Here is a 27,737-nt window from a genome sequence, read left to right on the forward strand (position 1 = left end):
ATGTTTACGAGAACACGCTAAATAGTGCCACGTGAGCGTGTGCTATTTTTCCAGCCGGGTGTCCTGTTAAGAGTGGCAGGATGAAACAAACCTCAGGGCATTATAGGGCCATGATGGATCAATTATTGCAAACTGGAGACCTAGTTCCCAACAGCCATAAAATGATCAGCGCTGGCGAGTAGAGTCTTTTCTCTCCCAAAGAGAACAATGACAGAAGATGGACCGTCCATCCGTGTGAGTAATTCCTCGATATTCCGTCTGACGGAAGGGCAACGGCACATTAAAAGTGAGCGATTGCTCGTTTGTTTCTCCGACTGCAGATGTGAGCGAGGATGGGGGATTGGAATTTGTTAGGGAGCATTTTAGAGGAGGTCCATATCCACTCCACCATCGTGGGGAAGATCTGGCTCACCATCCTCTTCATTTTCCGCATGCTCGTGCTCGGCGTCGCGGCCGAGGACGTCTGGGACGATGAACAGAGCGAGTTTGTTTGCAACACAGACCAACCCGGCTGCAAGAACGTCTGCTATGACCAGGCGTTCCCCATCTCTCTGATTCGCTACTGGGTGCTTCAGATCATATTCGTGTCGTCTCCGTCGCTGGTCTACATGGGACACGCGCTGTACCGTCTGAGAACCCTTGATAAGGCGCGACACCGAAGAAAAGCCTGTCTGAAAGCCGAGCTAGAGGGAACCGACCCCGTCCAAGACCAGAAGCGAATCGAGCGAGAGCTCAGGAAACTGGAGGAACAGAAGAAAGTCCGGAAAGCTCCCCTTCAAGGCTCTCTGCTGCGAACGTATGTTTTCCATATCTTGACGCGATCCGTGGTGGAAGTGGGTTTCATTGTCGGTCAGTGTGCTCTGTACGGCATCGGACTGTCTCCTCTGTACCGTTGTGAGAGGCTGCCTTGCCCTAACAGCGTGGATTGTTTTGTCTCTCGACCAACAGAGAAGAACTTCTTCATCGTTTTTATGCTCGTGATCTCTGGTGTCTCTTTGTTCCTCAATCTACTTGAGATCTTCCATCTGGGCGTGAGAAAGATCAAGCAAAGTTTGTATGGCTACAAATACGGAGACAACGACAGCGTGGGCAGGTTGAAGAAAAACTCCATGCCGCAGCAGGCTTCCTCCCCACGCAGGTCGATGCCGCACACGCAGATAACCTGCTCGTTTGTGTCCGGCCGTGATGGAGACGCTCAGGAATCGACCGCCGTGGAACCTCGTACTCAGGAGCCCAGCAGCACCAACCACCTACCGGCACAGGCTTACCAGCCAAGCCGAGCCGACATCCAGAGTCTGGACGTGGAGAGGCGGTCGTCTTACAGCGATGACTCGGATGTACCGCCGAACTCGGTCATGCTGCAGCACACGGGACCTCCATCTGCTTTAATGAGCAGCCACATGAATATCCCAGCGACCCTGAACTTCTCACAGAGAAAGCAGAGCAGAGTGAGCGTGTACAAAGAACTCAGCGACGCAAGTGTTTCTCTGGGAAGTGACCGCTTCCCAACGGCCAGGAAGAGCAGCTTCATGTCCCGAGGAATGTCCGATGGAAGGCAGGGCACTCCTTCAGCCAGCCTCAGTTCCATCGCAGGAACCAATAGCGATGCCCCGCACTTCCATCAGGAAGAGAGTCCGGGGGTGACGCCACCGCCTCCGGGCGCCGGGAGGAGGATGTCCATGGTGAGAATACGCCACAGGGGGGTGTTACCTTTAAGGTGGGGGTGTCCAGGCTTTGTCCAGTGGGGGCCACATAGTGAAACATGAAAGGACGCAAGGGCCACTTTCATATTTTGTAAACACATATAGTTTGGCTAGTATTTCAACTTCCTTGTATTTATTTCCCTTCGTAATTAGGACTTTTCCCATATGTTTTATTATACCATTCCCATATGCTGACTTTATTGGCGTTTTTTCCCACAAACTCATTTTCAAAAAACTACAACTTTATTTGTTGTTTTGATTTGTTTTTCATAATATTACCACAATATTACCACATGCATTTTTTAAGTTGTCTTTTTAAATTTTACTTTTAGTAAATGCTTCCCAGGGTGCACTTTAAAAGACATCTGAATACAGTATGTGATGATAGTGTTGTATCTACAGTATATAGTTATCTTTCACCTCTTTGTTGGCTAACATAGTAAGGAAAATAAATATTTTATTACATAGATGTGATCATGTATGATGATATCAGCCGATATAGCTCATTTACAAACATCAGCCCATAATAGTATCAGAACGATGATAATAGGAAGGCATGTAGTCTAACGGGAGAAGTGCTCGCAGTACTTCCTCTGTTCAGCAGATGGCGACAGTGAGGCGTCACTATGAAGACGCACACAAACTGCGTGCGCATACAGTGTGTTTACTGCATACACTAGATTTACTAGATTTATTTTCCATGCTAGAACTACGATTTTATTTTCCATATTTTGACTTTCTGTTTTAGCATATCTATTAATTAGTGGTTGATGAATGTAACACTTGCTTTTTCATTTCAGAACATGATTCTGGAGCTCTCTTCAATCATGAAAAAGTGAATTTGGAGGTGAGGTGTGTTGCGTGGACACGGCCTCGGCGTGTCTTGTTTGTTTGTTTGTGTGTTGTTCACTTTCATATGACATTTCACTAACAAATGATCGTGTAAAGCACATTTTATGCATAATATGAATCCATTTGTATTTGGCCCAACAAAGTGAAAGGCTATGGATTAGCTAGTCCGTTTCAACGTGTTTTTGGCGCCTTCTAGTGGTGGGTTAAAATGCTAACCAATAACAGGAAGTGTAAAACAGGAAGTTCTCTTTTCTGCATTAAATCCTGCCAAATACAACAACCTGTTTGTTCCTTGGAGGATGCAATGGTGGAAAATGTCCATGTTAATTAGCTGAATAGCTGGAGATCACCGTGCCTGTAACAAAATTTAGCAAGGACAACAATGGTGCTGACTTCCACTTCCTGTTTCCATGTATTAGCAAGCTAATGGATGCTAACAAAGAAAGCGGAATGGAAGACTCACTAGACATTTTTTATCATGCCTACAATATTGAGTAATAGGAGTGTATTAATTAGAAATGAGCTGCACAGTGGACAAGCGCGCAGGCCACACAGCTAGGAGACCCGGGCCCTGCTGTGATTGGCTGGCCAGTCCAGGGTGTAGCCCGCCCAAAGGCAGCTGGGATAGGCTCCAGCATACCCACGACCCTCGTGAGGGTAAGTGTTATAGAAAATGAATGGATGGATAACTATAAATGTGACTATAGGGGTGTTACTTCATGTCTACAGGGCTCTAATAATGTGAACTGTATTTAGGTTTTCTACATCAATTTACAGCAAAAACATGCTAGGTTAATTGGCCACTCCAAATTGTCCATAGGTATGAATGTGAGTGTGAATGGTTGTTTGTCTACTATATGTGCCCTGTGATTGGCTGGCCTTTATGTTGTATGTTGGATACACATGGACGGAACCAACATTGATATGTTATTCTTTATTTCATCAAATGAAATGGTGTCCAGACAAAAACATCATTTATATAATACTATCAATGAAAATGAATGAAAGAGAGATTTTCACGATATCATATTTACAATTTATCAAGTCCAATTTATTGCCACGGCATTTACCATGATGAAAATGATAAAAGTACTTGTACGGATTAAGCACAAAAACAGCTATTTTAAATGCTCAGTATTGACACCAAACTAGAAAAAACAACAAGTTGAACTACAAAGCTTAAAAGTGATTACGTTATGCAACGACACTTGCTAACAAACAAGAGTCCATATCATTTGATTAAAAAAAACATGTAGAAAAAACACCTGATGCTGTTTGCTGATACAGTCATTGAGCAGTTTTGAGAGGTATGAATGATTTCACAGGTAGATAAGTGTGAGGAAGTCCGTACGAGTGACTTGGGGGTGGGGACCGGGCCCCTGCATACGCTCACTGCACGCTTTCAATGCAAACGATGGCCTCTGCGACTTCTAAGGCATGTACAGTATATGGGTGGGTGGGATAGTGGGGGCGGGGGGGGCACTTGCCTCATCAGTCACACCAACAGAGACAAGGAAATTCATCCTTTCACCATCTGAAACCTGCTAATTTCAATCCATCCCTATCCCGAACCCCTAAAGGTAACCCGTATCCCTACCCCGATCCCACATGGTGTTGTCATGTGACAGCTGTAAACATTTTCATATTTTAGAGACATTTTCACAGCCTGCATTCTCATTCCAACAAGACACCAGCGTTTGTTGCTTTCTTCTTAATACTACTACGACTATCACTACTACTACTAGTACTACTACTTCTAATAATAATAATAATAATAATAATGACAAATAAAGTTGAGCCATCTGTGAACAAGGCATGTTTTGTTGATGTTCTTTAGAACCTTTGGAGTTGGAAAAAAAACTGTGTTTTTGTTTCTTTTACAGATGAGAAAACAAAGACGACACAAACAGAACAAGCAACGTTCAACATGCAAAATGAGCAAATTGTTGACTATGCGGGGGTAACCAGGCGGACAAAATTGCACTTTGGGCCTCAAACATCATTTTTTGTGACTTTTTTTTCCTACTCAGGAAGGCTGGAGAAACACGTCAAGTCTTTGACTCTTCATGTTTCGTCATGTTTAAAGATGTTTTTTTTGGAATGGAACGCATTACTTGTTGTGTACATACTTAGTATATACATTCTGAAGGTAAATACAGCGGAAACTTGGTTAGCATGGTTAATTGTTTCCAGAAGGTCCGACTCTAACCAAAATGTACTTGAACCAAATCAATGATTCCAATAAGAAATGTTGACACAAAACATCCAGACAACAAATCTAAATGCATGGTACTTTAACCTTCACTGAAGACGTGATTGTTGTCAAAGACACGGACACCACCTGACTGTTTTGCAGTGACTTATTCCTCAAATTCAATCATGTTTTCTTTTGATAGGGGCTGCAAAACGAGCAAAATTGAGCCAAAGAAAGTTGAAAGTGTCAGTATTTTGATAAACAAGGTGAGAAACACAATTGAAATCAAATTCAAATAACTCATAGCAAAACAAGAAGGTGGCTTCCGTGTTGACCAAGCCGCCACATGGTGTTTTTGGCAAAATCACATCTTCTATCACGTTCAATCATCATTTCTGTTGATGTAGAATAGTTTTATGCATGCAGTAAAACTATAAGAAGGTGACGCTTCCTGTGTTAGCTCATGGATAAGAATGCTAACAAGGATGTTTTATGATAAAAATATGTTAATAAGATGATATATTGTATACTAACCAGAAATGTACTCAAATCAAGGCAACATTTTGACGGAAATTTTCCATGTTTACCAAAAAACATGCTAAGCGAGGTTCCACTGTAAATGTATTTTGCTAGGTTAAACTGTCGTTTGATACGTTCAAGAGACATGTTAGACATTTTCACAGTAAAAAAAAAAGTTTTTTTCCCCTACTAGTGATTTTAGTCCCAATGTGTTCATAAACAAAATGAAAAAAAGAACTTTACAATCAAACAAGCTCATACTGGAAAAACAAATAACCAAACCAAGTTTTTACGGTGAAATATAAATGTAAACACAAAAATAAGCCAAAACTGAGGGGGTGAGTAACATTTTTCTGGACAAGGGGGGAAGGTATCAATAACTCCCAAAAACCAATAAAAGCCCAAATCAATGCCGGCATAAGTAAGACATGCGACATGCAAGCAGGGTCAAAGCGTGAAGTCTCACTAAGCACTGAACAACGGCCAAAATAACTCCACTGACATTCATGACAGTCGGTGGTAACTCGAAAATCATCCAATTTGTGGCTGAAAAAAGCCAACATCAATTTTAGAGTATTTTGAGAAAAAAATGCAGAGCTCAGCATTTCTATTTTCACCTTGGTTGAAAGTCCAAATGAGAAGTTTTACATGTAAAACAACAGGAGAGAATATTCAGCCAACAATACAACAACTCACGTATCACATGACCAAGGTTCCTCTACACACCTTAGATCAGAAATAAGTATTTGATCCCCTGCTGATCCCCCACCCATACAAAGATATGAAATATGGGTTATGAATTGAACAAGTGCTAATTAACAGAGAGGTAAATAAGTATTAGCAATCTCGTTGGCTCCCAACTCCCTTGACATCGCCAACCAGCTCCTCCCTCGTCATTGCGGGCTGCCCTCAATCATCCATTCCAGGTGAAATCTGGCATGGAGCTCCAGAGTGAGGGTGAGTGATTATTATTTTGGGTTTTTATCTTGTGCCTGAGGTCAGCTCTTTGGTCTTGCCCATGGTGTTGGCGAGGTTTGATGAGATTAGGGGGTACTTTCTTAGCGCTTGCATGTTTCTTGGATGCATAAGCGCACCGTGGGCGTCACAACGCTTGCTGCTTGGGAGGGGATCAAATACTTATTTACCTTCATCTGATACAAATGACTCTTTTTCATGCTATTTGTTCACATTCCGTCTCTGTTACAGGAAAGCTATCACATCATGATGGAGTGTTTCTAAGGGGGTAAACATACAAAATCAGCTGGGGATCTATCCTATATCCTTGCCGTATATACTAGACTGAAAGCAGGGGTGTCCAAAGTGTGGCCTGGGGGCCATTTGTGGCCAACAGCACATTATAAAAAATACAGTTCAACGAAAATAAATTAAATCAAAATAGTAAGAGAACAAAGTTGTATCATAATGAGAAAAAAGTCTAAATTTTATGAGGAAAAAAAATGTCATTTTAGGAGTAGCTTGGAGTTGAAATATTAAAGAAAAAATATTTTTTGTAAAAATATTATGACAAATGAATGAAACCAAATAAAGTGGTCATTTTTATATAATATGGAAATAACGTGATAGTATTGAAAAAGTTCATTTCTAAAGATTGGTATTGGTATGGGACGATTTGACTCATGGATTATCAGGATCGTTATCGGCCGCATAAAACCCTGATGGGAACGTCCCTAAGATAAATATACTGTACATAAGTTGTTAGCATATGTACATGTGCTGCTTTACAAAATACAAAAGTGTCACAAAGTCACAAAGTGCCCCCCAACTGGACAAGGTTTGGACACCCCTGCCTGAGAGGATGCATGCGTATGAAAATAGGATGCTGAAACAAATGCAGGTTGTTTTTTATTCCTCTGAATCATAACAACATACTGTACACACCAAAGGTCATGTGACGTACTGAACTCCTGTAGTGAGTGATACGTGCAGCGTGTCAGCATCGTTTTTCTCTACAGGCGGATTCCAACTTAAAAGCTGCAGTCTTTAAGACTGAAGTGCTACTTTACTTTTAGTTCTTTGGGGGATAAGTGCCTCGATTCAATCTTTTTTTTTTGTCGCTGGGTGTATATTTCATTCATCAGAGTATGAGAAAAGAGGAAAAAATACAAGTATGAGTTCCAAGAGAACATGTGGGAATTCAAACCCGCAGCCTCTTTGCTGTGAGGCAGACTTGCTAACCACGTCAACACAAACAATGACTTTAGTTTCATCCTTTGGCTTTGTTAGATTATTCCAAGTTAACCCACAAGAAGCCACGGTGACACTTTAAATGCGTTCCCGAGTGTCCAATACATCGAGTCAATGTGTCAGGTAAGCTAGCTCAATTCCAAATACTTCTTTTTCTTGTTTTTTTTACCATGAAGTCTCTTTTTAAATCGCTATGCTATGCTATGCTATGCTATCGCTAAGCTTTCAAAGGCTGGCAACTCTACTCTTCTTACTCTATGTCTTCAGTGAATTCATAGAAAACAAGCTAGGAATTTGGACTACTCAAAAAAAAAGCTGTTAAGAATAGATTTAACATGAAGAATGTAACATACAGTGGAACCTTGGTACGCCTCAGTTAGCATCACAAATGTTGCCTCAGGTTCCAGTTAGTGTACATTATGCTGAGTGAATGAAACTGTGTTCATAATGTATTTTTTTTTAAGCACAAAACATCCTTGTTAGCATCCTATAGCTTTCTAATACATGGAAACAGGAAGTGGAAGTCAGCTCTGTCGCCTATCTATGATGTCATCAGCGGTTGACTATTTCTTTGCTAACCAAAACGGCAACACTTCCTGTTTCCATATATTAGCAAGCTCATAGGATGCTGACAAAGAAGTTTTGTGATAAAAAAATACAATAAGAACACATGCAGTGTATTAAAAACATGACAAGATGTGCAACATATTGTACGCTAACAGGAATATTTGCGCAAAACGAGGCAAAATGCTTACATTTTTGTCGTTAACCAAAAAACATGCCAACAGGGGTGTACGCTAACTAAGTTTCCATCAAGTTAGGAATACATTCATCATACATCTTTCACATTACTTGGTAGCATTTTACAAAACAACATCCTTGTATGTGTCACATCCACCATCTTTTGACATGGAATGTTTCTGGCTTCTTATGGGTTAAGATTAAAATATGTGTAACTTACATAATGTTTCAACCGTATTCTTGGAGTATTTGTAACCATTTCAAAACGTCCTGAATACTCACGTACAGTGGAACCTTGGTTAGCCTCATTCATTCGAGCCAAAAGACTCTATCCAAAACGTGTGTTTACCAATTTTTTACCGGAAGAAATGTAAATACATTTAATCCGGTCCAGAAAGTCAAAAATGTAACACAAAACATGTTTTTATAGTTTTACACGCACAAAGCAAATGAAACTGAAAACAGGAAGGTGATGGTGGTCGATCTCGCTGCCACTTTGTGTCTTTGGGAACCGTCACGTAATCAGTGTAAATCCTTGCAAAACCATCAAAACGTGTCTTGTGTTACATTTTGAGAGTCAACCACTGATGACATCATAGATGGATGACTGAACTTCCAAGTCCGGTTGCTATTTTTGTTTAGCTAGCTAATAACATGCTAACAAGGAAGGACATTTTGCGATAAAAATACATTAAGACTCATGCAGTGTATTAACAACACAACAAGACGAGTGCCATATTTTATGCTAACCAGAGAATGCAGGCAAATTGTGACTTACATTTTCGATGCTAACCAATTAACACGCTAACCGTAGCGGACACTAACCAAGGTTGCACTGTGTTTCCTATATTCAGGGTGAATGTGAAGTAATAAAAATAAATGAAACCACTAACTGTATATACAAATAGTTTCTACAAATACTGAGAAGTATAACATCCATCGAAAAACAAAACGCTTCTGCATTAAAGTCTGAGCCAAGAGATGACTTTTGATCTGAATGAGTGACGGATGTCGATGGAAAGCTTACAACCAACACAAACGAGACCCCGCCTCCACATTTCAATTAGTAACGCCCATTTTTTGCATTGTCAGTTTGGGGTGGCTAGCGTTAGCTTCAAGCTAGGTGACATTTGTGTTGGACGTGTCTTGATTTCATGGAGTTACAGTCATCCCTCGTTGGTTCCACACCCGACCATGATAACCGAATTTCCGCAAATTGGGATTCAATATTAATAAATGTAATATTTTGGTAGTTAAGAGCATAGAAAACGGTTTAGGATTTTCAAAATAAATTCTTTATACATTATTAGAGCATGAAATATCATCCCAAAAGTCACCTATTATTTATTGTTTACATCAAATTGCACAGGATCACCGCAGGGACATAACGGCCGCCACAAGCATAGCAAGCTAACTAATTAGCTAATTGACAAATTCTCACTAATTTACTAATTCTAAATTTAAGAAAGTTGTGGAGTGGGTAAGAAAAACAAAGAAACTTAGCACTTCCACACAGAATTTGAGGATAACCTTTTTTTAAGCTAACGTCATGTGACCAGAATAGGATATATAGTTTGTCTTTCAATATTTTTCACTTACTATCATTTATGAATGAGTCTTTATGAATGAAAGGTAATATTGAAATGGTGATATATATCGAGGGATGACTGTATTCATGACTTATGCTGGCCTGGGAGCGTTTGCTTTTTGCTAGTGGTTTGAATTTTCCGATAGTTAGTTTGGCTGACATTCGTTGGGTTATGTAAATATGTAAATGAGGATAACAATCAAATATTATGAATATTACAATACAGCCGGAGCCCCGTTACGCCCAGCGAGTGTGTATTTGGGGGGTGGGGGAGGGTTTAAAAAACATTTGTACAGGTTGAGCTTGGGTTGTAACGTTTGTGCCAACATGTCTATCAAGCTGATTTTTCCTGAGAATTAAGAACATGCTCCATGTTGGGGGGGCAGGGGGGGTAGGGGGTTCAGTACATGAGATGGTGAGATCTTGCGTATGCTTGGTGAAAAAAATGTAAGGCTGCACCTGCCAGTCATCGGTCCATGAAGCTGCACAGTACTATATACATACATTGTGTACAACAATCAAATACAATGTATTGCTGGTTAGAGGGACTAAATATGTCGCTGCCACCAATCCTCTGCTTTTTTTTTACCTTCTGTACGGTGCTCAGGTAGGCAAAAGGGAATGTCATGTTTACAGCCTGTACAGAAATACAAACACCAGACACATTTTTTTTGCATATAAACATGTTTTACTAATGTCTAACCTCCTTGCGTACAAAAGCCGTGTTGTCATTCTTCATGAAGTACGTTGAACATTCAGAGGATTCTTTTTCCTGAGTTTGGAGTAGCTGTGGATGAAAAGCCTCTCTATAAGAGCAGAAAGCGAGAGAAGAAGCATCAGGTAGAGGTAGAGAAGACCGATGGAGAAGGAATGGGAGCGTTGCGGAAGAGAAAGGCTGCGATGCTGCTGAAAGAAAAAGGATGAGGTTCTGTGTGTTTTGTGGCCATAGAAGATGCTGCCGGGGCGGGGCGTGTAGCACCATTGTTAAGGATTTGGTGAGAAGCGCCCCACGTGTGGTGAGAGAACACCTTGAGAACAGTATTGCTGCTGTTAAGACAAGAAGAAAAACATAAATACTTACAAATATTGTTTTTCAGTGAAAACTGGCAGAAGCTGGCCGTCGCAGCCACCCTGAGAAACAGGGTTTGTCGCAGGAGAATCGTTCAATAAGTTAAAAAAAAAAAAAACACAAAAAAACACAAACTACTTTGTGGAGTCCTTCCGTGGTTGCTCATCGGTTGTACATTTTTCCGTCATTTCCTGGCAAAAATCAACCGTCACCGTCTGGTTGGATTTTTCCGTGTACAAGCCGGTGGGGTCTTGGCCGTTCGTATCTTTGTCTGCCCCGTTTCTGACAGCCGAGCCGGACTCCCCATCCAAAGGCCCGGGAGAACCATGGAAGTTGGGCTCAGGGGAGTCGGATTGCGCAGTGAGGTCAATGCTGGCGGTGTTGGTTCTGGTAGAAGGCTTGGGGTCAAAGGCGGCATTGTTGCTGGCAGTGGAGTTGGTGGCTCGTAGAACCGGACAGTAGTGGTGCAACGCCTGGACCTGTTCTGGGCTCACCTGGACGTCCTTGGACACCTCCTGGGACAGACAGGAGAAATTCTCCCATAGCTCTCCCATGCAAGCCTTCAGCTGGTTCCTCTCCGTGAGAAGCTTTTCCTTTTCACACACCTGTACACGCACACACACACACACACACTTAGTGGGGAGCTTAAACTTTTACTTACATGTGTTATTATTTATTTATTATTTGGAGTGGCCAATTAACCTAGCATGTTTTTGGAATGTGGGAGGAAACCGGAGTACCCGGAGAAAACCCACGCATGCACAAGAAGAACATGCAAACTCCACACAGAGATGGCCGAGTGTGGGATTGAACCCGGGTCTCCTAGCTGTGAGGTCTGCGCGTTAACCACTCGACTGCCGTGCAGCCAAAATAAAAACAAACAACATCAAAAATGGGAAAATCAGCAGTGATTTTACAAGAAGGCAAAATAATAATAATGTCATTTTAGTAACATAAACTTGAAATATTAAAGAAAAAAATATTTTTTTAAATTAACTTTGTAATATGAAAAACAAACAAAACAACAAATAAGTGTTGAAATTTTGTGAAAACTAGATTATGCAAAAAGTTATAATATTACAAAAAAAATAAAGTCAAAATATTATGGGAACAAAGTCAGAAAAAATGTTATTATACAAGAAAAAACTGAATGCCATTGGAGTAGCATAGAGATTAAATATTATAAAAATACACAGAATGAAATTAGAGGGGAAAAGATGACACATTTACGTGAATGAAGTCAAAATATTACAGGAATAAAGCCATAATATAATGAGAATAAAAAGAGCAAAAAGTGACGTTACTAATAGTATGAATAATAATATAAATAATATATGAGCGGTTTGACAACGTTAGCACATTTAGCATCAGGGTTAAGTGCCTTGCCGCTGGATACTCAGACATGATCACAGGCCGACAGAGGATCGAACTTGCAACCTCCTTCTCTACCACCTGAACCGTGTCGCCCCCATAAGATGATGACGAGTTCTGGCAGGGACTCACCAGTTTCCGGATCTCACACTCCAGGTTCAAGATGCAGTCCAGCTTTCTCTTGCGGCAGCGTTGTGCAGCGATACGGTTCTTGCTTCTTCGCCTGACATCGTGGACGAACTCCAGCTGCTCTGAGGTCAATTTGTGCATTTTCACCAACATTTGGAAGTCGTTCCGTGGTAGATTTGTGATTTGATCAACGGGAAATGGGAGTTTCACCTGGACAATCCAAAAATAAACACACAGACAGATTCAATGTTAAAGTAGGTGACAAAGTCTTGTTATTATTGTTATTGTTATTATTGTTATTATTAGATTTATTTAACACATTGCTAAGTTATACAGTACATGTATATACAGTATTTGTATAGCTCAGCTATGGGATATACTGTAGGTGAAAAAGCTTTTTAAACATTTACCATGTAGTACACAAGTTGATGGTGTCTTTTATCGAACATAACGTACAATAGCAGTGATTCTTAACCATAAAATCTTTCGCCCCATTTGCCAAAATAAGCTAGAGCTAGGCTAGCCGCTATGCTACTGTATGCTATCCATGGAGACGCTCAGTTACAGTGCAGCATCCGACCAGATGGTGGCGCTAATGTGTCAGTCGCTTGTTTAACAAGCTCACAGAAGATCAGAAGAAGACATCCAACTACAACTAGCAATGGATGCGTTTTTCAAACGGACAAATGAAGACAAAAGGCTACATTTTGACATAAGTACGATCCTGACTTCATCATGTGTTTTAGCTTGTTAGCTTGTTAGCTTGTTATACTTGTGAGTGGATTTGATTTATTATTGAAAACAAATGAATGAGATCAATGAAATCTATACAGTGTTAATATTTAATGAGCCCCGAGCCAATCTGCACTGGAAAAATCGGACATCAACATCAAAAAGGTTAAGAACCCATGTACTATAGTGTTCCACTGGGATCTAATATCATTTTAAAAGCCCCTAGAATTTATGAAAATGCATTCTGCCGTCCATAAGCACCCAACTTTGGAATCAGAGTACTTGCTTGTGTAATACAGCGTTTGACCACAAGATGGCAAAATAGATGACAGGAAACAATCCCACAATAAGCCTTCATGAGCGCCAAGAAGATGAGCATTCTGCACAAGGAGGATCCAAGAAGACTTATGGAAAGGTGCCAGAAGAGCAGATGGAGGAGGGGCAACGACTTGTCAACATGACGCAAATCAATAGCAGGTGATTCCTGCAGACGGTCGGGATAAGCCAGTGTGCGCTTTCTCCTGGTCTTGTGGCGCTACAAGAAGCTGATCTCTTTCCCTCAGGTGATGGCAAGTCTTGTGATGATACATCACAGGCGCCGTGCGCCCCAGTGGTATCAGCATATCAGCATGCACCAGGGAAGTGCAGCTTTAGGTGGCGAGGCCAGCAGCGGAGGAAGACACCCAGAAGGTTTGGCAGAGATGAGAGGAGCAGCGGCGCCCTCTCATCTCTGCCGATAGCAGCCTCGGCAACTCAGGAAGAACAAAATCAAACACAGAAGGAAGAGGAAAGTAAGAAATGCAACTCCAGTCTCTCACTTTAGTGTAGCTTCACACCGGGGATGCTGCCATTTGAAAATAAAGGAACTTGAAGGAAAATAAGGCAAATTCTGGTGTTCCATGGACCAGATTGCCTCCTGTGCTATTATTTTACTACTATTACTATTTATATTGAAGGCCTGACTTTAGCCGCTTTTTTAACCAGTATATCCTTATCCTTATCCTCACCAGGGTCGCGGGGGTGCTGGAGCCTATCCCAGCTGTCTTCGGGCGAGAGTTGGGGTACACCCTGTACTGGTGGTCAGCCAATCACAGGGCACAGTGCGCATGTTTTTGGAATGGGGGAGGAAACCAGAGTATGCTTCTTTATGCTTCTATTGTAGGATATTTCCACCACACTTAAGTCAACATCATCAGCGACGGGCTCAACGGATCTCTCAAAGTTCATCCAAATTGATCAGCAGTCCCGAGAAATGTTTGATTACATAACGATGACAATGTCCACTCACCTCCTGACCATGTTCTTGTACCGCACAGGACTCGCTGTCTCCCTCTGAAAAAGAACCCGACTCGTCGCTGGAGTTGGTGCCGTAGGACTGCTCGCATTTGATCTTGGGCTGGCCCTGGTTAAAAAGAGCATCCCCTCCGCTTTGCTCCTGTTGATCCACGTTGAGACAGCGGGCCATGTTGGAGCAAGGGGAGGAAGAAAACTCAAACTGAGGCAGGCTGCAGGGAGAACCGCCGCTTCCATCCTCCGCATACGAGTAAGAGGAACAGGAGCTGGACGTCCTGGTGCGTGTCTCGCACGGTGGTGAGCGTGGGCACACTTTTATTGGAACCGGGCAGCTGGTGTTGGGCCGGGGGCGGCACGGTAGTTGGGGATCGGCGGAGGTGGTGCTGGGGCAAAAGGCCTGGCAGGTGGGGAGGGATTGGCTGGCACCGGGCCACATTCCCTTTGGCATGTGCTCAGAGAGCTCCATCTCCAAAGAATTCCCACCAGGGTAGGAATGGGCTGGGGTTCCGATACGATTGCAGGCTCCTGAGGAAAATATGACACTTCGGCGATCCAGCTCCACTTCCTGTTTGCAGATTTCATCACAGGAAGATGACTTCAGGGACATACTAGCTGGGAAACCGTCCTTCTGGTTTGGGGATATTAAGGACAGACCCAGCTTCCCAGTCAAAGCTCTAAAGTCTTGTTTGTGTTCTCCCTGAGAGTTAACTTTGTCCTGGGGGCAGCCGAGGATGTTGGCAAAAAGCTGCTGTGATGTGTTGGGAAGGTTGGGGAGGTCCGCTCCTTTTTTGAAGAAGGCTTTGAGGCAGGAAGGGGACTTGGTTCTCTTGATTCTTTCCACAGACCTGGGACTATCCATCTCCATGGCCGTCACACCATCCTCATCCCTGAAGTCCTGCTCATCCCCTGACAGGCACAACGAGACGGCCTCCTCCTCTGCCTGCGGTTCAACTTTGATCTGCGCCAAAGTCAGCCTGTCCTGACCGCTGGCTCCCCCGCGGATGCTGCTCTCTTTTATTGTGCTTGGAAAACCTGAGGTACCGCTGTGTGAGGAGAAGTCATTGTTGTGCTTGTTGCTAGCCCACTGGTACTTCCTGTACTTGGGGCATCGTGGCAGGTCCGATCCTCGGTGTCGATCAAAGTCCAAGCGGCCATCTGCCAAGCTGCTAGGTATCGTCACCGCTGGACAATTATCGGCCGGGTGCTGAAACGAAGAGAGACCGTCGCCACGTCCTTGCATCCTGGGGGAGGAGGGCCTTTCCGCCTCTGACTGCATGCTCTCATCCTCTGAGTTGATGGCATCAGCGGCTCCCTTGCGGCCGCGCAGCAAGGTGTCCTCCTCGCTACGCAGTTGAGCTTCGAGGAAACGAAAGCACGAGTCCTCTAGGTTGTGCATGCGCAGGAATTCGGCACAGCGGATGACCTCCTGAATGTTTTCTCTGCTGAGTAACAGTTTAGCAGTGTAGGCAAACTGCAACAATGGGGCGAATCCTTCAGCGGTGACCTGAAAAAAAACAGGGAAATTGCCAGGATTACCATCACGCAGCCACTGCTTTGAGACAGCCTGACCGCCGACACAAGGTTAGATGTTGGAAATATTAGATTGCAAAAGTCAAGCTGTTTAACCGGCAACATATTCTCATACCGATTCATCAGAAAATTGGACAAAAATATTTCAGTGTCCCGCGCCACTTCCCTTCAAAATAAATTCATTCATAAGCTATCACTGTTACAGCATATTTACAAATACTGTATGTACAGTATATTTAGGCAAATCTTATGCCTATAAGACGCATTTTCAAGCAGAAAAAATGTAATATTAAGGTAAAAGGGTTGCAATCTAATGGAACTTACATTGGGGAAAAATAACAAATACAGTCATAATATTACAAGAAGAACATTTTGAATAAACACATAATGTTATGAGAAAAAAAAATCACTAATATCAAATTGCAAAAACTGATCATGTCTTTTCAAAATACAAAATAAATAAAATAAATTAATTAATAAAATTAGGAATAAATAAAAACTGTTTCATTGTTGACTACAGCCTATGATGAGAAAAAAATAGATATTTAAGCATATTTTACATTTTACTTGGCCTAAATGAAGCATTTTCAAACATAGAAATTACTAAATGAAGACACATAAGCACCAGACCTGATTGCGGAAACAACAATTGCAGGTTTGAATGATCTCACAAAAAGTAATCCCCAACACGAGCTACTGTCGCAGCCATAAACCTTGCCAAGCTAAAACTCAACTCTGAACCCCGACATCACTTCCTGTTTGTGCCACTGGAACACATTTACAGCAAAACACTGAAGCACGAGTCTTATTTATGTCATATTTATTATCTCTTCAATGTCCTACTTTTCTACTATATTGCATAATAAAAGAAAAGGTGACTATAGGGTTGTTATTTCATGTCTAGAGGGCTTTAATAGTGTCACAAACTGTATTTAGACGGTGGTAATAATTAAAGAATAATAGACTAATAATGAAATGAATAGGGCGGCACGGCGGTCGAGCATGGCGCAGACCTCACAGCTAGGAGACCAGGGTTCAATTACACCCTTGGCCATCTCTGTGTGGAGTTTGCATGTTCTCCCCGTGCATGCGTGGGTTTTCTCCGGGTACTCCGGTTTCCTCCCACATCCAAATTATCCATAGGTATGAATGTGAGTGTGAATGGTTGTTTGTCTATATGTGCCCTGTGATTGGCTGGCCACCAGTCCAGGGTGTACCGCGCCTCTCGCCCGAAGACAGCTGGGATAGGCTCCAGCACCACCCGCGACTCTCGTGAGGAAAAGCGGTAGAAGATGAATTAATTAAATTATTTATTATAATTGATATTATAATTGTTTATTGCTTTTGTGGTGAACAAATTCAATTTTTCTTCTTTAGGTGTGTGTTGCACTGCACATTGGGCACTATATGTCCTGATGTACTGTACTGTACTGTACTGTCAGCGAGTAGACCGGTAGCCGTTGACCGGCGTGACCCGCCTTCTGTGTCATTATCCAGTGTCCTCAGGTGAAGTATCTGCAAAGCCTGAAGGTTTGTAAGACTCCCGGCTTATTCCTGTTGTGGCCATGTGGTGCGGGATGATAGAGCAAAGCCTTCCATTTAGACTTAATACCTGTTAATAAGGTACACTCCTGAGTCGTCACAGTTCCAGGCAGCCCACTGTTGTTTTTCAGTATTGTGCAGTACGCTTTCATAGATATTATAGTCCTGGGCTGCAATATTATATATATATATATATATATAATATAATTGAGTTTCAATAAAGTACATGATTGTAGTATGTACAGTACAGACTGTATAATGTGTTCTGCTTTACAGCACATTGCAGTTAACGAACAGACCAACAGCACGTTTCGGTTATTGTCAAGAGGAAGCTGCTGACTCAATATCATTGAGGGGGGGGATGGTGTGTCTGTATGTGTGTGTGTGTGTGTGTGTGTGAGAGAGAGTCAGGGGGAGGCGGGGGTTTGTGTCTGGCAGACTGGGGGAGGGTAAAAGCTTTGACTGCTCTATCTGCTCTACTGATGAGCACAGCACATACACAATGTGTATACACAAATACTTACCACTATCCCTCATACGCTATATGATTCATGTAATGATACACACTTCTTATATATGTGTATAGTTGGGTCCATCTATTACAGGAATTGTATTTTTGATCAAGGAAAGCATTTCCAAGCTGGGAGGATCATAAACCTGACTAATCACGCTACTAGCTGTTAATACATAAGAATGTATTAAGAATGTGTTGTAAGCGTTTTAAATCATTAAACAAGGATGACTACTACAAGATTGCAGTTCTGGTACTAAATCATAGCTTGGCCAAAATCCGATGACTTTCCACAGCAGAAGCTGTGTGGAAGGTGTGCATGAAGTGTGCTGGAATGAGAAGGATGGACCAACTCCCTGCTGCTAAACAGCAGCATAGCATCAGGATGGAAGTGCTGTGCGTACCAAAGGCTTTATTTTCAGCTCCTGTCAATCGCTGCTGCTTGCAGGGGTGCACCTTCTATATGCACGTACGTGCCCTGCACCATATGCAATCACTGCGCTCTTACCAGCAACCTCATGAAGGAAAAATCCACGGATAATGCAGGTGATACTCTACTCTAGTACAGGGGTGTCAACGTACTACAAGACGCCGACTTCACTATTTTATTTATTACTTTACTTAAGCGAGTCACCAAACAATGCAGGTTTGAAATGTTTTCTAATTCCGCATGTAAATTTATTATTAACAATAATTCCCATGATGCTTTGTGAACCAAGCCAAAAAGTAGTGAAATAGATGCAGCAATCACAATGTTTCGATAGAAGTCATATGCAGTGATCATGTTTTGATCTGACAAATCTTAAGCAAGTTTGATCAAATGTAGAATTACTACAGTTTCTGCTTGGACATTAACACGGCCACAGCTGTCCAACTCTGATGGACAAAACAACCATATCTCACCAGCGAGTGAGTGAGGCTGGGAACACCATTGTAGGTGGAATTGCAAGGTTTATAGTGTGCATAAAGCACTTCATGTGCACTTCCAATCCTGTCTCGTTCACCGCTCTGTAATGTCCCTCTGATGTACTCCTCCTGATCCTATCCATCCTGGTCACTCCCAACATAATATTTTGCCAACATAATATCTGAATATTTCCACAGTCAGGACTCATCTCAGTCGACTTTCTCCTGATATTTTGTTGTCTGAAGCTCCAAAATGACTCGCAGAAGTAATTCCACTTTGTATTAAGTCTAGACAAGCCTAGGAAAGCGGAAGATGACTGACTTATGTGCATGTGTTTTTTCTTCTTCTATGGTTTGGTGTGTCACATGGTTCCGTCGGCGTGTCTGTTCATAGTGCCACACAAAGGTGCGCCTTGTGTGTTACATATCATATTACATATCATTTTCACCCAAGGATTTGTTCCTGTATGGATGCAACACAGTGTGGACTTACAGGCCTTTTAAAAAAAAACAAACAAAAAAAAAGCGCATTCCCGTGTGGACAGGGCCTAAGCAAGTTTCCATGGTATCTGCCTAATAACCAAAGCTTCAATGAAAAACAGCATCACGCCAAAAAAAACAATGAATGCTAATAATATCCATAACATCACCCTCTGTGCTAATGCATGTTAACAGAATTTGAACGATTGTTTTCTATTCTGAATTGCATCGCGTTGAACGTGTACGGACGTACCTCTTCAGGAAGGCTGAGCACCAAGCCATTCTCCGTCTGGCCTCCCAACACCTGCAGGAAATACTCGCTGCAGGCGGCCAGCACAGCCCGGTGCCCGCGAAACTCCTTGCCCTGCACCAGGACAGTCACATCGCACAGGATATCCTGCTTCCGCTGGTCGTTGAGGCAGAGGAGGATATTGGTACAATGAACCGTCGACTCATACACATACATGGGGGCTTCAGGCTTCTCATCCGCGGACATTCCGCTCACGCCCTGGAAACAGAAGCAAAACAAGAGTTAGTCAGCTTCCTGTCAAGCTAACCGGGCGCTACAGTCGGATCCGTGATCCAAACATCTCTGTCCTTCTCTGCTCTTTGTTCAATTCCAATAGTGCAGTGCGGTCAGGGGAGCTGTCATGATGATGTTAAAAATATTATAAATGTATATTCTGTATGTTTCTAACATAATAATAACATATATAAGTAAAAATGGCTGAATTTTCACATTTCCTGATCAAATACAGGGCAGAAATTTTCTTGAATATTTCAACTCTATGCTACTAAAAGACATTATTTTGACATGAGTCAACGTTATTGATTTTTTTCTCTTCATATTTTGACCACATTTGTATAAAAGGACTGCTGTTTGTTTTCATTTCTGTTCTGTTGTAAATGTTCCAACTATTTCAACTTTCTTCTTGTAAAATTCCCAAATATAACAACTTTAATTGTTGTTTTCTTGGTGTGGTGTTCCATAATATTATGACTTTAAACTTCAACTTTTTTTGTTTAATATGTGAACTTCATGCAACTACAACAATGTTATTTTTCCCAATAATATTATGTAATCATTTTCATTATGTTATGTTATTCTTCCAAATACTCGTTTAATCAAAACAACATAATCATTAATTGCAGCCATGATAAGCCTTAAAGATATTTTTAATGTTCCGCTGAATGAATGCATGAATCTGACTGTCAAGATGGAAGATTATCCAAGTATATCCAAGCCCAACATCTTCTCTAAATCAGACTAGAGCACAATTAGGCACCACCACCGGACCAGGCAAGGCTGTGCAGTTAAATTACTGATATCATTTCTCTACTGTGAAGAAAACAAAGTACTGTGTTTGTCTGTTGTTTCAGATTGTAAATGAATATTGACGCTTTGATCATCTGCAAGTGCACTTTTGTGGGGATTTCCACTGTGACCGCTGAAAGTTTCAGAGCAGAGGCTTCTAATTCCCTGCGCTACAGATAAACAACCTTTCTAGCAGTAAAAAGGTCATGGTTGGTGGTATTGATACTGAGATAATATATGCAAGACACCCACGTCCAACACATGCTTGCAAGACTGTGGAGAGCGTGCATGTCATGTCATCCATTTGATAAGAACAACACACCTACTGTACAAATGTTTTTTGACAGGAATCGAAAAATAAAAGATCCATCATGCATCCCAGTTTTATGATATGCAGGAGGTGAAAAAGACCATTATTCTTATAAAGGTCTCTTCTTTCCAAGGTTTTTGCTGTTGTTTTGATTGTTTACATTTTCAAAATATGTAACACTCTCTTCATGAATCATTTTTGTCCATATTATTATGTTCCTTTACATAAAATGCAACATGCAAAATCCACACCGGAGATTTGAATCCAGATCTTCCAGTACGGTGCGGACAATACCATTTTTGGAAACCATAATTTTCCAAAAATGACAACATTGTTTTGTTTTGTTAAATAAACAAAAATTAAATATTATTAAATAAAATATTTAAATTATATATACACACACACACACACACACATATATATATTTAAATAAAAAAAATCTTTAATATTTCTATGCGTGTCAGGCTAGGGCGCGTGCGCGGCGGTTTGATCCCCAGATGCAGGACACAGCAGTCTCAGGTAAGGTCTTTAAAGTCTTTAATTGTCCAGTGAGTGAGGTACGAGTAACGAAAAACGACGGAGCACAAAAGAGGGGGCTCCGTGACTAAGTGCCGGCAGGCACAACACAAATTACCTCAAAAGACAATACGCAGTCCTATAGGCATGCGGGCTACCGGACGGGTAGGAGGGTGCGTGGCAGAGGCGTAAGCAGTGCTGAATCGGTACAGGAGCACGGCAACAGCTCAGAGCTGGTCTGTCACGTCCACAAAGGAATAATCCAGCACCCTCCTGCCGCAGCTCAGTGCCTAATGAGGGAGACCGGAAATTGGGATGAATTGGCAGCAGCTGCGCCCGTCTGGTAGCTCCGCCCAACTCAGGGAAGGTCCGCGTCTGCAAAAGCATAAGGAGAGCAGTAAGGGTTCAAATAGCACGAAGCCCAGACGTACCCCCAAGCAGCAACACAAGGTAGAAGCACATGTCACAGCGCAGCGTGACAATGCGACTAAAATGGCATTAGTTTTCCTACAACATAACCTCTATAACATTGAATTTATTCTTGTAAAACTGTGACCTTTTTCCTCGTTCGAATACATATTTTTGTTTCATGAGTCTCATAATATTTTGATGTTAAAATTGACTCTTTTGGGGCTGCATGGTAGTCAAGTGGTTAGCCCGCACACCTCACAGCTAGGAGACCAGGGTTCAATTCCACCCATATTCCCCTCATCTGGGACAAATTGAGAACATTTGGGGACGTGTGGAGGAGATGTTTAGAAACATGGATCGGATCCACACAGTGGATGTCCTCCGCGAAGCCATCTTCACCACCTGCAGCAACATTCCCACCATCCTCCTGGTTTTTTCATCAGATTCACAAGAATGACTAGACCTTTCTTGAAAATGGTATTTCTATTTTCAGGGGCTTTTTGGTTTTATTTGAGTTATGGTCAACTTTTGAGAACTTTAACTTGTTTGCAAAAAGCATTTTGAAGCTCTGCTTAGAACCTCATTACGACCCAACAGTGCAAAATGTGAATTCTTGCAAGATCAGGTGTGTGTTGTGTGCAAAGAAACACCAGACAAGGCATGACTAAAATGGAATCAATTTCAAGCCCCTGACAACATCTAAGACACATCACCTTGTGACATTTCTACAGTCGATACAAATACGGTCAGTCAAGTCAAGTGTTCAAAAAGTTGTGTGCATACATTTGCGTTACCTCAGAAAGGTGTCAGTACCGATCCCGTCATCTTGTTATTCCACAACTCTCTAATGTCTCCCACCATTTGTTACCAACAGCGTCTGATCCTATTGCTGCCTGAGGGTGGCTGAGTATGACAGAGCAAGCCAGATATGTGTGTGTGTGTGTGTGATGACATGCCAGAGTATTTTCGGCCGCTGCCTGCTTAAATGCAGCATGCATGAATCATGACTTCCCACATAGTAGGTCAGTGAGCAGGGTGAGTCATATTGCTGTCTTATATGGTAAGACGCTGCCCATGTGATAGAAACACTGGGTTATCTATAGACTCCATTCGCTGCTCCAAATGTCTGAGGCTGTGCTGCTCTGCCTGCCTCGGGTGTTTTTGTCAAGAAAGAAGGTGAATTTTTCATTCTGGCAACTTTGTGAGTTGGTGATTTTATTTGGGATATTTTCCCCCCCGCATGCTGCGATGAGTCAGCATGGTATATTTGGCTTTCACATGGCACCACACGGGACAAACCAACTCAATAGAATAGTCCTTTCTTGTGGTTACTAAAATACCGGATGGCATGACATGGTTTTACATACAGATAGAGTTATTAAATAAAGGTTATGCTTTCATTTGTATTAGGTGAATAAGTCCTTGATCCCCCACTAAGCAGCAAGAATTGTGATGCACACACATTCCCACCTCTCCACCAACATGGGCAAGACCAAAGAGCGGTGCACACAAGACTGGGATGGAGTATAAAAGCATGAAGACGAAGTTTGTGAGAAGTGGTGCAATCATTGATGCATGGAAGAAATCCAAGACAACAGCTAATCACTGTCGCTCTGGAGCTCCATTCAGTTATATCCATTATATTCACCTTGCCAAATGAGGATGGACACAAGGGAGGAGCTGGTTGATGATGTCAAGGGAGTTGGGAGCACAGTCAGCCAGAAAAGCATTAAGAAGACAGCAGCACCATTCTCAACTCTACTTATACGTATACAGTACTCATCTTTGTCTGTTTAAGGAGGTAAAGTGTTCAAAAACAGGCGCACTGCACCTTTATGTCAAGGCCAGGAGGGGGGGGGGCACATAGTCTGAAAAATTGAATTTTGCATGCATCAAGAGGACTAACTAATATGAGTCCAATAACAGCGTTCCCTAATTGATTAAGCTGATTAATTGAGCTTTCGTGGTAAAATATACATTTTTGGAAATGAGCTAACTTACCTGACATGCCGCCGTTTTAGGGACAAGCATGTCACCATGGCTTCTTATGGGTTAAGGCTAAAAGCTAGCTAGCTTCCACAGCTTGTTTTCTATTAATTCATTGACGAAATATAGCAAATTGAGTTTAATTGTAATATTTGACATTTTTGACTATTAGAGCAGTGAAATTGTTAAATGGATTTAAACTTAAACTGCCATTAAAGCTGTTGTTACAACAATAAAGTCATAAAGTTACAAGAACAATGTTGAAATAGTTGGTGGAAAAAAACGCAACAACAGCAGAAATGCAAAAAGTTGCTGAGGTTAAAGTCATTTGTTTTTCCATATATTCAATGATATTTCAACTATGACTGATATGATCTCTGCACATGTGATCTCTTACCTAAACTCTATTTTATTTCTTTATATTTGTAAAAAATACATTGTGCTAAATGTCAACATGCTATTAGCATAAACGGCACGTGGCTATATTTCATGTATATGTTAATTCCATACTAAAAACTCGGCCCTGTTACTTTCAGTCATCTTATTTGGTTTAGGAATTTGTGCCAAAATAAAAGCAAGTTGCGTGAGATGGGCCAGTACACATTTTGAGTAGTTCAATATGCGTATTATCAGATGAATTTAGATTAATTGTGATCCTGAACACAAGTCAGTTCAGTTCAGTTCACTTTGTGGTATGCTGTGCCACCAGAACAATAAGAATACATAATACAGTATTTTATTGTCATGCGTCGGTCTTTGACATTTCAAACATCAGTTAAAAAGTGCAGTGCAAAGGTATGTAGTGAAAGATGATGCTTTCACATTTCCACAAATGTGACAGGACACAGAATGTGGTTTAGCGGCTTTTGGTAACAGTATTGATGAGTCAATACGAGAGGAGAAAGTGCTGCTCGTAGTGCAGATGGAAATAATTGGCGTCAGACAAACAGTGACTTGCCACTTGCGACAGTTGCCATAGTTATGGTGGCAAATACTACTCTAATTACTTATGGCGCACCCAAAAGGAACCTGAATTGATTGGCCACATCGTGATAAATGTAGATTTGCTAAGAAGTTTATTTCAAGAAAAAACTCAGCCGTTTTTGCTGTTATTATTTCTTGAATATTTCCCATCTTTGTAAATTTTCTTCTCATAATATGATGACTTTATTCCCCCTATTATATCTTTATTCCCATAATCTTTTATCTTTTATTTTATAACTTTAATCACTTTGTTTTGTTTGTTCCTCAGAATATTACAACTTAAAAAAAATTCTTTAATATTTGAATTCTATGCTACTAAAAACAATGTTTTAAAAGCAATATTTTTCAAACTATTTCCACTTTCTTTTTGTAAATTTTCTTCTTGTAGTTTCTTGTAGTATTTCCATAATATATGGATTTTATTCCCATAACATTCTAACTTTTTCCGTAACCTAATTTTCTAAAAATGACAACTTAACAATAATATTGCCACTAAAAAAACTTAAGTTCTACATTCAAAATATGAAAACAAAAATGAAAGTGCCACTCCGAAAAGTGCCGTCCTCCGTGCATGTAATTAGAGTAAATATTGTCCTCTCATATGAAAATTCCAAGATACCATTTGATATCCGGAGGAATGGCTGTATTATAAATCCCAGTCTTAGCGGAGGTGCTTCACATAAAAGGTGTTAGTACTTCATTAAGATGACAAGCGCTGTCAATTTCACTCAAGTCTGAGGACACCGTGACTCCCGCTTCCACTCGGCGTCACTCATGACAACACCCTCATTGTCCTGCATCAACCACCAACACCAACTGGACCGCTGTACAATGTACAATAGCTATTCTTCAGCGCTAAATATAGACAATTGTTTGGATTCTTTGCAAAGCTCTATGCCGTCAAGGTGTATTCAAAAGTCTTTCAGCCTTCACATCGCGATGGAAAGCCTGATATGACATATTTGGTACAAAATGGCAATAAGACACTCAATAAAATAAATAAACAAAGTCACTCTTGGCTTCGTTTGCATTAAGAAAGTATTTGTCTGCTTCCAGGTTATTTTGCTGTAGTTGTTGAATGTGTGAAGGATAATGGAGACTAGTTGTTGGAAAAATGCTAAATAATAAAAGCAGATATCAGCATGTGCTGTTTATTTTGCACAATAGAAGCGGGTAGCAGGACAATGATGTTTCTGGGCCTTTGTGCCTCATGTTGATGTCATACTACTCAACTGCTCATTATCCCGGCTATTGATTAGTCTGATGTCACTTGAAAGTAATGCAGATCGTCAACAAACAAACCCTTTTTTCTCTCTCATGCGTACTCTGAGGAAAGTGGTGAGACTGTGAAGTCTTCACCCCTTTTCCACCAAATGGCCGACAATTTTTACTTCCTGGTAACTGAAGTTCGCAGAAGTGAAATGTTCCTGTTCCTGGTTCTGGAGGACTGGCAAACTGATGTAACCCACTTGGTCCATCCAGCCCCACATTCCTCCCGGGCTCAAACCAGGGTCTGCAGAATGAGATCCTGATGGATGCTAATTTGCAGTTCTTTCTGTATTTGCACTTAGGTAAAGTTGGTGGCTATGATAGTGACTTCATACATTCATTCATTTTCTACCGCTTATCCTTACGAGGGTCGCGGGGGTTAGTCCCATACTGCATGGACGTCATGACACAACAGCAGCTGTAGCCATAGAAACGGCCATGACAGTATAAGCAGATTGAGATATAGAGGTAAGAACAAAGGATTCCCCCAAGCAGTTTAGGCTTATGGCGGCACAACTAAGAGATGACCAGGACATGCTGAGTCAGCCTTCAGGATAATACGTTTACTCTGAGAAGGAGACGAATGGATGACAGAATGCTCTTACAAATGATCTGGAGGAATAAAACTGGGAAAATTGTGGGGAAATTCTCCTGGCGCCCATTTTACTGCTGTATCCCTCGTGAGGAAAAAGCGGTAGAAAATGAATGAATGAATGAATAGAATGCTGTTAACTATACCTGGGGTGTCCAAAGTGCGACCTGAGGGCTGTTTGTATTGCGGCTGTTTTTTGGGGGGTTTTTTTGGCTTGTGGCACATTCAAAAAAACAATTCTAAAAATGGAAAAGTTGTAATTTTACAAGAATAAAGTCAAAATATTAAGAGCAAAAGTTGTAATATAATGAGAAAAAGTCATAATTTTACAAGAATAGCGGTGTAATAGAATTACGAAAAATGACGTGATTTTAGTAGCATAAAGTTGGAATTTTTGGAAAATGTAAAAATAAAGTCAAAATTACCAGAAGAAAACTGAAATTTAGCCGAACAATCTCAATTTCTGATATCAACCGATACCAATACCAGCACGTGTAGCGATAATTATTGGTACCGATAATGATCGGACATCTTTACTTAACGTGGAGTTTGCATGTTCTCCCCGTGCATGCGTGGGTTTTTTCCGGGTACTCCGGTTTCTTCCCACATTCCAAAAACATGCTAGGTTAATTGGCCACTCCAAATTGTCCATAGGTATGAATGTGAGTGTGAATGGTTGTTTGTCTATATGAGCATCTACTATGAGGCCTGCAGTTGGACACTTTTTTTTCTTTCTGGATTCATTCAGAGATCAACAATCCCTTTCACCTGATGAGACAGACGGACTAGAGGAAGAGGAGGAGCGTGTGAAGGTTCAGTGAGTTCATCTAGTAAATAAGTGACTGACTCCTCTGAGTGCATTCCAAGGCTCCACCTCACCCTCCCGCCCAACCTCTTTCCGGGGGATTCCTGGGGTTTCTGGGGCTGCTCTAAGCTGGATGTGTCAACATTTCCAGACCGCACTAGCAGCAGTGAAAGGGGGAGGGATG

The 27,737-nt window shown here is 41.5% G+C and overlaps 2 protein-coding genes across 2 annotated transcripts in view; one reads left to right on the forward strand and one right to left on the reverse strand.

The window, feature by feature from the left end:
* Window positions 1-44: 44 nt before the first annotated feature.
* gja10b (gap junction protein alpha 10 b) lies at window positions 45-5,954 on the forward strand. The gene is made up of 4 exons (XM_058080235.1): window positions 45-234; window positions 321-1,682; window positions 2,504-2,550; window positions 4,439-5,954. Exons 2-3 carry the CDS (start codon window positions 333-335, stop codon window positions 2,540-2,542), a joined length of 1,389 nt encoding a protein of 462 aa, XP_057936218.1. The 5' UTR covers window positions 45-234; window positions 321-332; the 3' UTR covers window positions 2,543-2,550; window positions 4,439-5,954.
* Window positions 5,955-9,972: 4,018 nt separating this feature from the next.
* The window catches only part of bach2b (BTB and CNC homology 1, basic leucine zipper transcription factor 2b), a 30,885-nt gene continuing 13,120 nt past the window's right edge, over window positions 9,973-27,737 (reverse strand). The window contains exons 2-5 of the mRNA XM_058080118.1: window positions 19,619-19,873; window positions 14,392-15,900; window positions 12,375-12,581; window positions 9,973-11,476 (exon numbers count right to left, since the gene is read on the reverse strand). Of these exons, the coding sequence (XP_057936101.1) occupies window positions 11,006-11,476; window positions 12,375-12,581; window positions 14,392-15,900; window positions 19,619-19,861 (2,430 nt within the window). The 5' untranslated portion in view covers window positions 19,862-19,873 and the 3' untranslated portion in view covers window positions 9,973-11,005. The remainder of the gene's footprint in view (window positions 11,477-12,374; window positions 12,582-14,391; window positions 15,901-19,618; window positions 19,874-27,737) is intronic.

This window comes from Doryrhamphus excisus, chromosome 1 (assembly GCF_030265055.1).
Source record: "Doryrhamphus excisus isolate RoL2022-K1 chromosome 1, RoL_Dexc_1.0, whole genome shotgun sequence".
Lineage (NCBI taxonomy): Eukaryota > Metazoa > Chordata > Actinopteri > Syngnathiformes > Syngnathidae > Doryrhamphus > Doryrhamphus excisus.

Bases quoted from the DNA above. Each gene is read 5' to 3' on its own strand.
- gja10b (XM_058080235.1), top strand. From the start codon at position 333: ATGGGGGATTGGAATTTGTTAGGGAGCATTTTAGAGGAGGTCCATATC. The intron at 1,683-2,503 runs GTGAGAATACGC...TTTTCATTTCAG, and splicing joins CCGGGAGGAGGATGTCCATG to AACATGATTCTGGAGCTCTC.